Raw genomic sequence first — 15,319 nt, 5'->3', positions numbered from 1 at the left:
AAATGAAATAACGTAACTTGTTAAGGCATTTTAAACTCAGGTAAGGGAAATGTCAGTAAATTTAAAGTGCATTGTACTTCTGATGATCCAGGAAATTATTTCCTCTAGGGAGGCTCTTTTTTTAATTTGTTTTTCCCTCCCTGGTTTACTGGCTTTTGGCCATATCTGTTTAATATTCATTGATTTAGCAAAGGCTCACAGAGAGCATCATGTAGCAGACACCAGGCTAGGGATACAGGCTTGACTGAGACATTAACAGTCACTGCCTTCATGGGGCTCACAAGAATAAACAGTATGACTAGGGAAGTAGATGAAAGAGCCCCAGTTAGCTCTGATAAGAAGTGTGTAAGGAAGGCAATTGAAACTAATTTAAAGAAGAAGATTTGGACTTATGTGTGGATTTATTTTACCAGTTCTATCCAAGGCTTCACCCTACTCCACATCCCTCAGCTGAGAAAGCGAGTATATACATATGTATGTATTTATTATATATGTATATTGTATGTATATCCACTGTCAATGTTTCTCATGTAACCATCCCTATAATAAGTATATCTTGAGGAATAATATCTTGAGATTAGGAAATTATCTAACACAAAATGTCCACTGTCATCCTCATCTTAATATTTATTCTTTCCCATTGTACTTCCAGAAACAGAAATAAACTTCCTACTCAAACAAGCACTGACAATTGTTGGAACTCTACCGTTTACTTACATGTTAGAAAAGTGGAGGTGGATGGTCTTTAAGGGTGAAATTCCCAAGGAGCAGTGGATGCAGAAGTGGTGGGAGATGAAGTAAGTCCATGAATATGCAATCAGTAAAATGTTTTCTCATGAGTTTGCTGTTTATTTAAAAGCATTTGGCTGGCCTGTACACACACACACACACACACACACACACACACACACACTAACGGCCTTCTTTTTAAGTCACCATCTGGGTGCCTTCTCAGTTAACGTTTCCTTGGCTCAGCAGGGTCAGGTTACATAATATCTCATGCTCTATCTTCTTAAGTGTTGAGTCACCCATTAAATAGTGACACTATTTAGGAAATGATCAAAGTATTCATTTTGATTTTTTCTTTTGTCCATTCCCTGAAGCAAAAATACTAAGCCCACATTTTAGGTCAAGCTCTGGGGAGCTGATGCTGGTCATGTTGTTCTCCTCGACTCCAAAGAACTTTTAGTCTGTGGAGGGGTGTGGGAAATGAAACCACTGCAATGTGTTGGGTTGTGATGGGAGGGTGTGGGGATCCATGGGCATCCAAGGGGAGATCCAAAGCCCTGGCTGGTGGGTCAGAGGAGGAGAGGCATCCCAGGTGAGCTTTGAGAAGATGTGGGGGTTAACCAGGTATACATAGTGGGGAACAGAGAATTCCAAGCTGGAGAGAGCCTGCTGCATTTGAGCAACAGAGAGTGATCACTTCCAGTAGTTTCAGCACTACATCATTCATCACTGTATCCCAAGTGCCTTGCACAGTACCTGGCACATGTAGGTATAAAATAATTGGTGAAAGTGTTACAAGAAGAAGGAAGGAAGGGAGGGAGGAAGGAAGGAAAGAAAGAAATCTCCCCACCATCTATTAGTCAGATTCCTGTCAATTATTTTTCTTTATTTTTCTTACTTTCCCTTTTTGTAGTGAAGATCTACCATTATAACATTCAGCCCCATACCCATAAATTTGAGTCAGTGCCGCTCTTCTGCCAAGAGTCTTTCTGTTAACATAAATCCTCCTTGGGAGGAAGGAGGCAGCATCTATAGCAGCTGTTTCTAGCACTTGAGTATTACCGAAATGATGTCTATCGTGATCCCACAATCAGAAAGGATGAATGTATTCTGTTTAAACAATGCCAAATACATGGTTTCCCTACCTTTTCTTTCTGATTGAATTAATTTTGATCCCTTATAGTTTCTTTCCAAAGGTACATGGAATCAGACCCTTCCAATGATTCATGAATACATTCATTACTCCATTCATCCAACAAATACACATAGAGTCTTTTCTTAGCATCTGGCACTGTGTTTGGCACTGGAACTCTAAAGATGATCCAAACACAGCCCCGCCGTCTGGTGCTCAAGTCTCAGGGCAAGGAGGAGCTGTATGTGAACAGTGCTAAAACAGAGAAATGGCCAAGGAGGTGCAGCTAGAGAAGGCGGAAGGAGCTGGAGGGCTCACTGTACTGGCGGGTGGTTCGGATCGGGAGCAGGCCTCACAGAGAAGGGGCCATTTGAGCCAGCCTTGGAGAATAAGATTTCAATTTTAGAAAATTCTGTCTACCAGGAGTATATAAAATATGGTGCCAGAGAGGAATTATTAGGACTTTCACAGTTTTTGGCCACACAATGCACTCTATTAGTGTTTTTTCAATACAACGTTGTAAACCGATATTACTTCAACTAATAAATAAATAAATAAATTAGTGTTTTGAAGGTTCAACTATCTTCTAGTGGTCTAGACTAGCTGAATTTAAAAAGATAGAGGTAACTACATCATGGGCTGTATTCCGTCATTTTTTACACTGTTTCTATTTCATCTGACAACCAATTCCATTATAAAAGCCATTGGCTGATGCAACCGCACCAGCTGCACCCAGCTGCGCTTTCTCATGGTGAGTGATCCACAGCTAACATAGCTTCATTTCTCCCCAAAGGCGAGAGATAGTCGGGGTGGTGGAACCGCTGCCCCATGATGAAACATACTGTGATCCGGCGTGTCTGTTCCACGTTGCTGAAGATTACTCATTCATCCGGTAAATGACAGCTTTCTTCTTATTGTTTAACTCCTAGGATTTGGGGACAGAATGATGACTATAATCTCTCTTTCTATCTCCAACTACCTCCCCCCTAGAACCTCAAAATAGACGATCAGTTTCAATTCGTTTTAACTCAACTCAATTTATTGGGTTAAATAAAACTTATGTGAGATCTTTTCTCCACCATCAAGGAATTTACAATATCCTTGGGAGAAATTAAAAAATATCTTTCTTTGTCTTCTTGTTCCTGGCAGAGTTCAGAGTAATTCTAATGGAAAAAACATGTTTAACATGAAATCTAAAAACCTCTATTCTTCACCTATTGGCCCCAGATCTTGAATTGGCTGAGCCTCAGTTTCTTTATTTGTAAAGTGGAAATCATACTCTTGACCTGCCATAAGGATCGAATGGCATCATTTATATGAAAGGGCTCTAAATCCATAAAACACAGTACAGATGTGAGCTAAGATTTAACAAAGGTATACTGCCTTTTTATCAGCTGATACACGAATCTAAGTACGATGACTCTGTAGGGTTTGTGTTTGGGTCTTTCTGGAGGGGAAAGAGGTTTGACTGGTCCTTCTTTGGTTATTAGGGCCTCAAAATTTAAATATATGCCCCAATCTATGACTCTATCCCAGAAACTAAATGCGGGACAAATTTTTGTCTGTTTGTATCTTTTACAGATATTACACAAGGACCATTTATCAATTCCAGTTTCATGAAGCCCTTTGCCAAATAGCAAAACATGAAGGTCCCCTGTACAAATGTGACATCTCAAATTCTACCGAAGCAGGACAGAAGCTGCTGTAAGAAGTGCTTCCAAATATTCAGCCTCTCCTACTATTCAGTATGACTCTTTTCCATGCCTGGGTTTGAATTTGATTTCTTTGTTCTAAAAAGAAAATTTAGGGCCTCCGAATGTCCTCATCCACAAGTGAGATGTTTGTTTTGTGGTCCCACAGGAACCTAGACCATGTGATGGCTGGACAGGCCCCCTCCTCTCTCCATGTCATAACTCCAGAGCTTTCTGTACTCACTGGAAGGGAAGAGATTGAAGGATGAATCCATCTGTTAACGTGCCTTATTTTCTTACTCACCAGGGGCAAACTTACGCCAAAGAGGAGAAACCAGAGATTGTACATGTAAATCTATGTGTATCTGGAGTCCCTCAAAAGACCCTAAACCCACCCTCCCCTTTGTTCATGTAGCCAAATGCTGAGCCTTGGAAAATCAGAGCCGTGGACCTTAGCACTGGAAGGCTTGGTAGGAGTAAAGACTATGGATGTCAAACCACTGCTCAACTACTTTGAGCCCTTGTTGACCTGGCTCAAAGACCAGAACAGGAATTCTTTCGTGGGATGGAGCACGGACTGGACTCCATGTGAGTACCCTGAGCTGACGCAGTTCTCATTGCCCCTTTTCTGTTTTCCCTAATCCTCTCTGGCCCCAGGCTCTTGGGACTGTGACACAGCTGAGTATGTTTTCCCTCTACTTAGACCCTGCTTCTGACTGTGCTGTGGAGGCAGCTGCCATTTTATCTGGGAGGAAACATTTATTGAGTCCCTACTAGGTATTTGGCACAGTGAAAACTGCATCTCTCTCTCTCTTTCTCTCTCTCTCTCTCTCTTTCAAGTCAGCTTTATTAGCTCCATATTTAAAATGAAAGAGTATGTAACAGTCCCCAACCCACTGTATTCAAATCCTGCTCTTCAAAGATAAATACTTTTTAACAGTTTTAATGCTATTACCTCTTCTTTCTGGCAGTTATAGTCACATTTCTAAACAATTTGTTTATATTGTCATTTCTCCATTGGTCACTTCTGTCTACTCTTCCACCTCCTTTTCCACCCAATGAAGTTTAACATAATTTTTAGTGATGAAATTATCAATATTTACATCATTATGCCTCCAGAATCAAATAATATACTATTTTATATCCTTTCTTATGTGGCTTTTTGTTTGTCCTGAAGTTTCTACTACCTTTTTCTTTTTGCGTGCTTAATTTGCTATCAACGTTGCATTCATCTTTTCCAACTATTCCAATATATCTATTCTTTTCAGTCTCATTTTTCCCTAAAGAATTCCCTCTTAGAGTCTCACATCTTTCCGTCTCAATCTGGACCACAGTTTTCACCCTCAGTCATCCATTTGCTGCTGTCCGGGGTTGAACCCACTGCCTCCTGGGCGCCATGTCTTCTTTTGTGGATTACCTCTTGTTTTGCTACAGCACAGCCTCCAAGTGACTTTCTAAGCAAGAGCTCATGGGGTAGGAGCATCAACTGACCCACAAAGGGGCTTTAACCATTCCTGGACATTCATTCCCCTTGTTTTCAGTCCAGTATCTTCTTCCCACCCCCTGCTATATCTGAATCCCAAGCCTCTCCAGGATTCTCTGGAACTTGGGGGGTCTGTACTGCCTCTGTGTACATATTAGGCTCTTCCTGACCCTTGAGAAAACACTTACCACTCCTCCATAACTTCTCATTTTCCAAAAATGTGTTTCTACCTTTAAAAAATTCCGTAACTATCACTTTAGTGGGATCTTGGGAGAGGAAGGAAATAAACACACATGGTCAATCTGTCATCTGTGACAACAGTCTGTTATTTCTCTTTAATCAGATACTGACCAAAGCATCAAAGTAAGGATAAGCCTAAAATCAGCTCTTGGAGACAAAGCAGTGAGTATTCTGGACAGCGTGTCTATTACTTTTCTATGCATTCCCTTAAATTGGACACATGGTTCTCTTAAAAGCTACAAGCCCCAGATTCTGGCCTTTGGCTTTTGGGTTGGTTTTTTTAGTAATGCATTCCTTATTGGATTGGCTGTGCCTGCTTTTTCCTTGTTACTTTGAAGGTGTTACGAAGATCGATGAGAAAACATCCAATCTTAAGTATCAAATATCCCCCCTCCCAATTCGCTCTTATCACCATTACTTGTATTTTGAGGAAGAGGACATGGTTATATTTTGAGAGATTGTTTTTAGAAGTAGTGTAGGTAGTTTTTGCTTTGTTTTGTTTTAGTCAATCATCTATATGCTAGAAGCTTGTTTTAATCTTTGACCCCAGCCTTGGACCTGCTTAATCAGAATCTGCATTTTAATCAGCGCCTGGGTGGTTTGTAGACACAATAAAGACTGGGAAGCTCTGGTTTAGAACACTGTTTCTCAAACCTGGCTGTACGGTGGAGTCATTTGAGATGTTTTAAAAATATTCATGCTTTGAGTCTCGCTCCCAGACATTCTGACTTCATTGCTCTGGAGTGTGGCATCAGGAGTCGGAAAAGCTCCCCAGGTGATTGTAATTACAGCACAGTTTGAGAACCACCAATGTAGAGATGCATTTCAGGACGACAAAATGTTTTACAGAAAATCATATTCCTGACACCTTCAGGTGAATTATTTTAATCAGCTCGTGCTTTCTCCTAAGCACCTGCTTCAGGTTATCCAGTTTGAAGGAGTAGCAGCTTTGATTGGGAAAGAGGAAAGCAGAGGGCCACCCCAGGCAGATGGGGATCAAAGGCCTGGGTGTGGGTGGCACTCCGAAGGTTTTACAGGATTGGAGGGCAACCTGGCATTATTGGATAAAACAGTCCAAGATGCTACAGAAACTGTCTCTTGCATTGGATAGGCCCAGAGATTGTATTTCTACCCTTACTTTTCCTGGGAAGTTAAATATTGTCCAAGGCTCCACAGTAGTTGTAGTGTAATTGTCATAGATAAGTAAGACATCAAAATATCAATAACAATAGGAGTTAAAAAAATGAACATTTAAGGAGGAAATAATAAAAATGGAGGCACATCACTTCCCAAACTCTAAAAGTTGAAGTTCCGATTTCTTAGCAATCATTGAATGTCTCTGGGATTATTTCTTTCTGTCATATTTTTATTAGCTCTTCCTTGGACTAATAAATTTTGATTACTTTGATTTATTTGTGGGAGAGAGTGAGCTCCACGTCCTTCTGTTCTGCCATCTTGAAGCCCCTCCTCTAAAGTATCCAGTAGATCAGGATCCCTTTCAATTATCTTCTTTTGTCTTGATATTTGTCCCCATGTCCTCTTTCCAGGCCTTGCGGGATTAGTAAATAGTCTTCAGAGGGGCTGATGGTGTAACCTTGAGGCCAATTCACTGAGCAGCAGGCTGCTTTGATGAGACCAGAACCACACTTGTAGCCACCTACACATCAGGACCAGAATAGCTGCCCAGTTCCAACTATTTCAAGGCAAAGTCCAACTACATCTTTGATGCCATTTTGAGAAATTAGCCTTTAATTTTTTTGAATATAGAAATAGTAACCAGAATATTATTAGTGATATTAATACTATCATTATTACTGTTAAAGCAGCTTTTCCCAACACCTGAGTGATATCAAGCAGAGGTCAACTTGGCAATCCTTTTGTGAAATCTTGTAATTGTTTTTCCTTAAAGGGAAAGAAGAGACGCAAACTTTGTGCTATTCATTGATCTCTACTGCCACCTACTGGAGGAAAGAGTGAATGCTTTTTTTCTCTTTCAACAAGTTTTATACACCACCCATTTGTTTAGCACTGAAAGCCAAGAACAAATGATCCTGTTTACAAAAAGAAAAAAATGTTTTCCTTTGAACTTCAAGAATTTCTTTTTCTTTTATGCTTATACATATCTGAGAACTTGTTATAAAAATAGTAAAAACTCAGCATATCTGTCTACAGTATACAGACATTTTAACCAAAACCAATGGTTTACATGACTCCCGCCTATAAACCTGCCTTCACGGCGTTAATTTTGGCTCACATCAAACTAAGTTAAAAGGGCCAGTGAACCCAGTGGTTCTTAAAGCGTGGATGCTGGACCAGCACTACTAGCACCACCTGGGAGCTTGTTAGAGCTGCAAATTCTTGAGTCTCATTCCAGACCTTCTAAATTCGAAATTCTGAGGTAGGGCCCAGTATTCAGTGGTTTAACAGGCCCTCCAGGTGACACTGATGAACACTCGAGCTGGAGGTCACTGACAGTGCCTAGCAAGAATCTTTGGAATCTCAGACAACTGAAAAATAATGCTTGTGGAGTATCAGTTTAACGTAACCCATGATCCCTCTGAACAGTGCTTTCCTTTTGAATTTACAGTATGAATGGAATGACAATGAAATGTACTTGTTCCAGTCATCTCTTGCCTATGCCATGAGAAAGTATTTTTTAAAAGTCCAAAACCAGACCATTCTTTTCGGGTGAGTTCACTTGTGCCCTCAAGTTCCTCCAACCCGTACTTCCCTTCCTCTTGGGTTTAAGAAAATATTACACTTAAACTTTTATTCCAGTGAAATTAAGAAAAATCTCTTACTAACTTTTAAACCTCTGATATCCTGGGATTGGGGCCACTTTATTTGGGGATGACTGTGACTTATTTGACTTGTCAATTGCAAGAGCACTGTTCTTATTAGATGGCCCCCTCCTCGTCTCTCTCCTCCCCTCCCCTCCCCTCCTCTCTCCCCTTCTTTTCCTCAAATGCTCTCAGCCACCCTCAGCTCTGAAAAAAGGGAGAAATGACTGCTTTCATTGAGCTTATATTCTAATGTATGTGTTTTATGTGAGTGTGCATGTGTTATAGACCACCGACAAAATATATAAGAGAAATATAGTAGAATTAGATAGTGATAAATGTTAGGGAGTGCTGGGGTGTGTGTGTGTAGAGTTCAATTTTAACTAAAATGGTCAGAAAAGGCCTTGTTCATATTTGAGCACATAGCTGAAGCAGGAAAGAGAGCCAGTGGTGCAGACAACGGGGGCGGGGGGAATGTTTCAGGGGAAAATAGCAGGTGGAAAGACCCCGAGGAACAAATATCCACCTGCTGAAGGACCAGCAAGGAGGCCAGTGTGGCTGGAGCAGAGGGAGACAATAGGAGGCAAGCGGGAGATGTAGGCAGGGTAGTCCCCGGCCGTGGGCGTGGGAAGGCGAGGAGAAAGTTCACGTGGGCCTTGCAAGCCAGTCTCAGGACACTGGCTTCCATTCTGAGTGAGAAAGGCTCTGGGCCACAGGGTCAGCCTTAGGCTTTATTAGATCAGTGTGGCAGCTGTGAGAGCACAGTCTTGTCACGTTGTGCTGTAAGCACCCGCTCTCCGTCACCGCGGGGTGTACCATGCCGGTTTGCTCTGGGCAGGGCCGGGTGGGAATATGTAAATGCACCACCTCTGCCTCAGAAACTGAGCCATCCCTGCCTAGCATCTTGTTGACCACAGTCCTGGCTCACCAAGGACTCCTCGCTGATTCTTCTGGTGCTTTCAGTTTGAAGTATTTCTGTCATTGAAAAAGAACCGCGGTTCTCCTACGGTGGCCGAACCAATAGTGCCAAGATTTGCTATCACAATTTCCATAGCTGAGTTCATTCACTTTGGGTGGTGTTCCGGTTTTTTGGACAATGACATCCTTCCATTAGCGGCCCCACCCATGTCTCTCTCCTTTACCCTGAGGTCCTCCCCTTCATCTCCTTTTCACCGGCAGAAATCTTCACTCTCTTTATTGTGTCCTCCGTGCCACAAGGGGAGCTGTTTCTTTGGTTTCTCCACAGGGTGGAGGACGTGTGGGTGAGTGATTTGAAACCAAGAATCTCCTTCAGCTTCTTTGTCACTTCACCTAAAAATGTGTCCGACATCATTCCTAGAACTGAAGTCGAAGAGGCCATCAGGTGATATTTTATTTTCAAATGAACTATATAAGTGCGACAAGAACTGTAAGGAATATTTAGGGTGCTCTTACACCACCAGGCACCATTCTGAATCATTTACATGTTTTTGCTCATCTGAAAAACGTGGGGTTTCATTCCAGAACGATCTCATAGCAAGGGAATTGTCTTGATTGGGTTTCTCCTGATGCAGGTCCTCAGACAAGGATTTGAGTGTAAGTAGTTTCTTTGGGAAGTGATCTCAAGAAACACTGATAGAGAAATGTGGGCAGGAGACAGCAAGGGAAGAAGGGAATAAATGACACATTATGAGCAAGTGGCTACTGTGGGCAACTCGAGTGCCATTCTGCTGGGGAATTCTGGGAGACGGTGTAGAACATGCAGCTGAATTGTCCCATCAGATCTGGGGTGTTTATTTACCATCTCCTGGGAGTCATGGGTGAGAACTGCTTACAGGTGGCAGTAACCCCTCTACATTGCTGGCCAGCAGACAGGGCCAAATCTTGCGGCTTGGGAATTCTTCCAGGCCAAGGCAGCAGGTACTGGCTGAAGGAAGTCTGGCCAGCACACCCAGAAAATGGTAAGTGCAGAGCGGACATATACAGGGGTTGCTGTCATGTGCTGTAGGGACTTCGTTGTAGGATTCATTTAACCAAAGTCTGGAACAAGGTGGGCAAGGATAGTATTCCTTAGACATTGTTTAGCCTCCACATCAGAAGATGAACTTGGTAGTATGGAGATTCCTTAAAAAACTAAAAATAGAGCTACCATATGATCCAGCAGTCCCCCTCCTGGGCATATATCTGGAGGAAACTCTAATTTGAAAAGATACATGCACCCCAATGTTCAAGGCAGCATTATTTACAATAGCCAAGATATGGAAACAACCTGAATGTCCATTGACAGATGACTAGATAAAGAAGTTGTGGTAGATATAAATAATGGAATACTACTCAGCCATAAAAAATAATGAAATAATGCCTTTTGCAGCAACATGGATGGACCTGGAGACCATCATTCTACGTGAAGCCAGAAAGAGAAAAATACCATATATCACTTATATGTAGACTCTAAAAAATGAGACAAATGAACTTATTTACAAAACAGAAACAGATCACAGACATAGAGAACAAACTTATGGTTGCTAGGGATGAAAGGGAGGGTGGTGGAGGGCTAAATTAGGAGTTCAGGATTTGCAGATACTAACTACTATATATAAAATAGATAAATGACACAGTCCTACTGTATAGCACAGGGAACTATACTCAATACCTTGTAATAACCTATAATTGAAAAGAATATGAAAAGGAATATACATACATACATATATATATATATATATATATATATATATATATATATATATATATATATATATATATATATATAACTGAATCACTGTGCTGTACAACAGAAACTAACACAACATTGTAAACTAACTATACTTCAATTAAGAAAAAGAGGAACTTGGTATTGGCAGTGAGCGTTGAGAAGGAACAGTTTTCTCAATTTGCCTCAGCTGTTTCTCAAAACAGCAAAAGTGAAGACTGGATAGATGTAGGTATTTGCCCTAGCTGTTAAAGAAACAAACAAAAACCCAAAAAACTTGAGATACCTGCTGCAACGGAGATGCTCACTAGGTGGCGCCCCTGAGCTGCCGTTCATCTTCGGAAGCCGAATCAGGATCTGAAGGGCAGTGTGCCTAGAAAATCCGGTTTAGTAGGGTATCCAATGCGACCACGCCTAGAGACTCACTGGCTGCCTCCAAGTGATTTGTCTTGGGGGAAAGTGCCAGCTGTGGTCATCGTGAAAGAGCCCAGCCCTCCTGCAAGCTGCAGGGGTCCTCAAACTTCCTGTTTCCAGAATGACGAGACTCTTCAAGGCGGAGGTTGCCAGGGGTCACGTGGCTAATTCTGCTTTGACCTACCTCTCTATCTGGGTGGACTCTGACCTCCTGACTATACCCAAGGGCAGAGCGATGGGATCCCAGACACTTTGGTTTTCAATCCAGAATATTGAACATTTCACTATTTTTTGTTTTTGTTTTAAAAATCATCTTTGATGTACTTTGATTTCATGGTGATTGTAGATGTACATTTTTGAGATAAGCCTTATCAAATTCGTTTGGGAACAATAATATAAATAATTGCACGCAATTTTATTTTGCCTAAGTGTCCCTTTTGCCTAAATGTTTTGCTTTGGGGAATAGGATGTCCCGGAGCCGTATCAATGATGCTTTCCGCCTGGATGACAACAGCCTGGAGTTTCTGGGTATTCAGCCGACTCTAGGGCCCCCTTACGAACCGCCTGTCACCGTATGGCTGATTATCTTTGGGATCGTGATGGGACTGGTAGTGGTTGGGATTGTCGTGCTCATCTTCACTGGGATCAGAGATCGAAGGAAGTAAGTGACCTTTCCTAGACTTACCTATCCTAAAACAGAAAGGTTTAGGGAAAACAAACTGGAAAGTTTGTAGTATCTGGTAGGTTGTACAAGCCAACTACTTACTTGGACAATTTTGCACCTAAATTTTCTTGGGCATCCCCTAGAAATGTACCAGATTTCATCAGCACTTTGCCTTCCTAGCAAATCCTACCATACAGATGTCCAGCCTGGGGTTTACTGGCATGCCCGGGTCAACTCCATCCTGGCCACAGCATCATTTCCCTGCTGCTAAGAGGCACTCCAAACTCAGCAGGGGTGGGTAGGCTCAGGGGATTATCCTTACTGATGAGTCCTCCTTGGTCTAGAAGTGACCCTAGAGATTGGATTAGTGGTGGGTTTGAACTGTGAAATCAAGAATGAGCTCTGAGAGTTGCTTCTGACTACTACACTGGAATCTTCATTCCTCCTTGAGTAGCCCAGATGCCTTTCTGTCCCCTCAGTTCTTGAGTCAGATGCCCTCTCATTTGTTCTTGAACTGAAGATCCAAGTTAATTGAGGATTTAAATCACTAGAGACCTGATTTATAGTCTTGCTCTGCCAGTAGATTTGTTTTCTGACCTTGAGAAATCATTTACTTTTGTTGGGCTTATGTAATTAAGGTTAATAATATTTTATAGCACCTAACAAAACACTTCAGGTTGTTTAAACATGTTCTTGTTTCAATTTTTACAGGCACTAGTCTATTTTGCTCATTCTTTACTATAGAGATTTTTTGTTCCCCAAAATAGATTCATTTTAAAAATTAGGCATTGGCTAGAATACAGTCATATAGTTCAAATTTTTTAAATGCAAAATGGGACTTAGAGTCTCCCTGTCACTTTTTGCTTCCAAGTTCCCTTCCCAAAGTCAGTAAAAAGGATCTGTTTTTCAGAGACCGGATTAATCAGAATCTGCATTTTAGTAAGATTCCCCAGGTGACTGATACGCACATTTGAGAAGCACTCTTCTGTATACTAAAAATTGGCACATGTGATGCTGTTCCAAAGTGAATTCATTAAAGAAATTATGTGGGGGCACCCCCTTCATGCTACACACTATGTTAATAGAAGGTACACAGAAAAATAGGACTGTCAATCCTGCTCAGTACTTTCATACATTAATGTTCTCAGCACATGTATGACATAAATGTGTGATTATCTTCATGTATATATAAGACTGAGATTCCAGGAGGCCAAGAAACTTTCTCACATTTACACAGCTAGTCAGTGACACGTGACGATATATCTCAGTTTGTAAAGCTGATTGTTTTACTACAAAGAGGTCTACCCTGGTCTTTATACTTTGGAAGCTGATAACTTAGTAGGGAAGCTCTTTAAAATGAAAGTGACTGGCTAAATAACCACCAAGTTCCTGAAAATAATAATAATGGTTAATATTTATTAAGGATTATACACCAGGTAGTGTCAGTACTCTGCCAGCATTATTTCACTGACGTCACATAATGGCTATCATTTTCCAAATAGGCAGACTGAGGTCCAGAGGCCCCCTCTCTGTGACTCTAGAGCTTATACAGTAACCAGTCTGCTATGCTCAGCCAGGCATCATGCCAACAGATCATGGGGCTAAAGAAGTGAATGCAATGCACTCTGGGTGCTTATAGTCCGTTAAGAGGGTCTGATATGCAAATGAGACCAGCAGTGATTGAATGCTGAGATGTGAAAGATGCCTGAGCCCAGTGGAGTCCAAGAGAGGCCATGTCATTCTAAGATCATGATATTAAGTTGACTTCACTTTATTTAACAGGAAAAAACAAGCAAGCACTGAAGAAAATCCTTATGGTTCCGTGGACTTGAGTAAAGGAGAAAACAATTCAGGATTCCAAAATGGTGACGATGTTCAGACTTCATTTTAGAAAAATCTATTTTATTTCCTCTTGAGGTGATTTTATTGTATGTAAATGTTAGTTTCACGGTACAGAAAATATAAGATTATAAGGATGTCATTAAATGTCAAAACTGTGGCTCTGTTTGGAAAAAGTTGTCCAGAGAAGATACACCTGAGGAGAGGGCATCTTCACTTGCATTGCTTTTAGTATTTGTTTCTGCCTCAGGATTTGACTTCTCTTCTGTTTCCTGAAAGAAATGTTTCTATTTAAAAATAGAGAAAATGTGTCTTTTGGCCTCACAGGCTGTTCAGGGCTAATAGAAATGGAAATGGAAATGTTTGTTGTGTTGCTGGAACAAAAAAGGAGACATGGTGGGAACAAGTGTTGGGTCTTGTGTGGAATCTGGATGGGTCACTTTGAAGGACAGTGCCTGTGAACTGTTGGAAATGTGGGGATGGAGAACACACTGTTCACTTTGATTTAATTCATGTGTAAAGGATGACATGCTCTCTTCACGTTAACTTAATCTAAGTACTATAGTGATTTGCCCACAGTGATGATTGGTCTGGAACATGCCTTCTTCAGGGTGACAGGGCGACAAAAGAGAGAAGAATCCAGAGAGCCGTTAGAGGACATCGCCTTCCAAGCTGCTTGATCACCATCTTCCTGACAACATAACACTCACCCCAGGGGCCTCTGTGAACCCCCTCCAGAGCCCATCTGATAGAAACTCGCTTCAGTTGTTCTCTGTGGAGTGCTTGGAAATCCCAACTGAATGCCACCCTCTGAAGTGGGCACCCGATCTCTTCAATCTTTTGCATTTGCCCACAATGTCTGAACAGTGCTGAGCACAAAGCAGACACTCAATAAACATTTATTAGATTTACACACTCCTGTAGTCTCATGTGTATTTACATGCTGGGGCTTCCTTGGATTCTGTCTGCTTTTCACTTTCAGGAACAAAGTTGCTGTCTGACTGCCTGGGATGGTTGACCTCCCAAATTGGAATGTATTCCAATGTCTTCAATTGGAATATATATTTATATTTATTATATATAAATTATATATTATTATTTATTATATTATAATAAATATAAAGCAATTACAAAATCAGTCTAAAAAGAGTTGTGTTAAGAGTGTCTACACTATCAGGTTAGGAACCAAACCTGGTAGTGCTTTTATATATCTCAGAGCCCCCAGCCCAGGTCTGAGCACAGCATCCATTACAGACCTGAATACTGATTTAAAATGGATTAAATAGTTTAAAATATCTAAACTCTACCCATCAGTTCAGTCTATGTGATGATCAGCATAATGTTAGAGTAACTTTGTGCTAAATGAATGAATTCTACAGAGATAATGGTAATGGCAGATTCGTCAGCCACGTCAGGGGTGGACAGCCTTTTTGTTCACTTCTGAAAGAGTGTAGGCAGACCTCTGGTTCAAAACAACCACAATAAATACAACATACCACCACTAAACACAGTTAATTCAGAATTATCATGCATGTTTTAAATAGTATGAATATTGTTCCTTTACTTGATTCCTCCTGGCATCACTGGACTTATTTTCTGATAAACTTCTACTGGTTCCTTAAAAATCTTGCTTGGCTAGATTTTTGGAGCCAGGCTTC

At 41.2% G+C, this 15,319-nt stretch overlaps 1 protein-coding gene across 2 annotated transcripts in view; it reads left to right on the top strand.

Annotated features, from left to right (window-relative positions):
- ACE2 (angiotensin converting enzyme 2) overlaps positions 1-14,576 on the top strand; it is a 38,172-nt gene extending 23,596 nt beyond the window's left edge. For both annotated transcript variants that reach the window (XM_010968001.3, XM_074359537.1), the window contains 9 exons: positions 653-797; positions 2,655-2,753; positions 3,443-3,565; positions 3,968-4,140; positions 5,379-5,437; positions 7,863-7,963; positions 9,302-9,418; positions 11,625-11,819; positions 13,605-14,576. In XM_010968001.3, coding sequence (XP_010966303.1) covers positions 653-797; positions 2,655-2,753; positions 3,443-3,565; positions 3,968-4,140; positions 5,379-5,437; positions 7,863-7,963; positions 9,302-9,418; positions 11,625-11,819; positions 13,605-13,713 — 1,121 coding nt within the window. In that variant the 3' untranslated portion in view covers positions 13,714-14,576. The remainder of the gene's footprint in view (positions 1-652; positions 798-2,654; positions 2,754-3,442; positions 3,566-3,967; positions 4,141-5,378; positions 5,438-7,862; positions 7,964-9,301; positions 9,419-11,624; positions 11,820-13,604) is intronic.
- The last annotated feature ends 743 nt before the right edge of the window (positions 14,577-15,319 follow it).

Source organism: Camelus bactrianus, chromosome X (genome assembly GCF_048773025.1).
Source record: "Camelus bactrianus isolate YW-2024 breed Bactrian camel chromosome X, ASM4877302v1, whole genome shotgun sequence".
NCBI classification, from domain to species: Eukaryota; Metazoa; Chordata; class Mammalia; order Artiodactyla; family Camelidae; genus Camelus; species Camelus bactrianus.
This window is presented reverse-complemented; position numbering and strand designations above follow the sequence as displayed.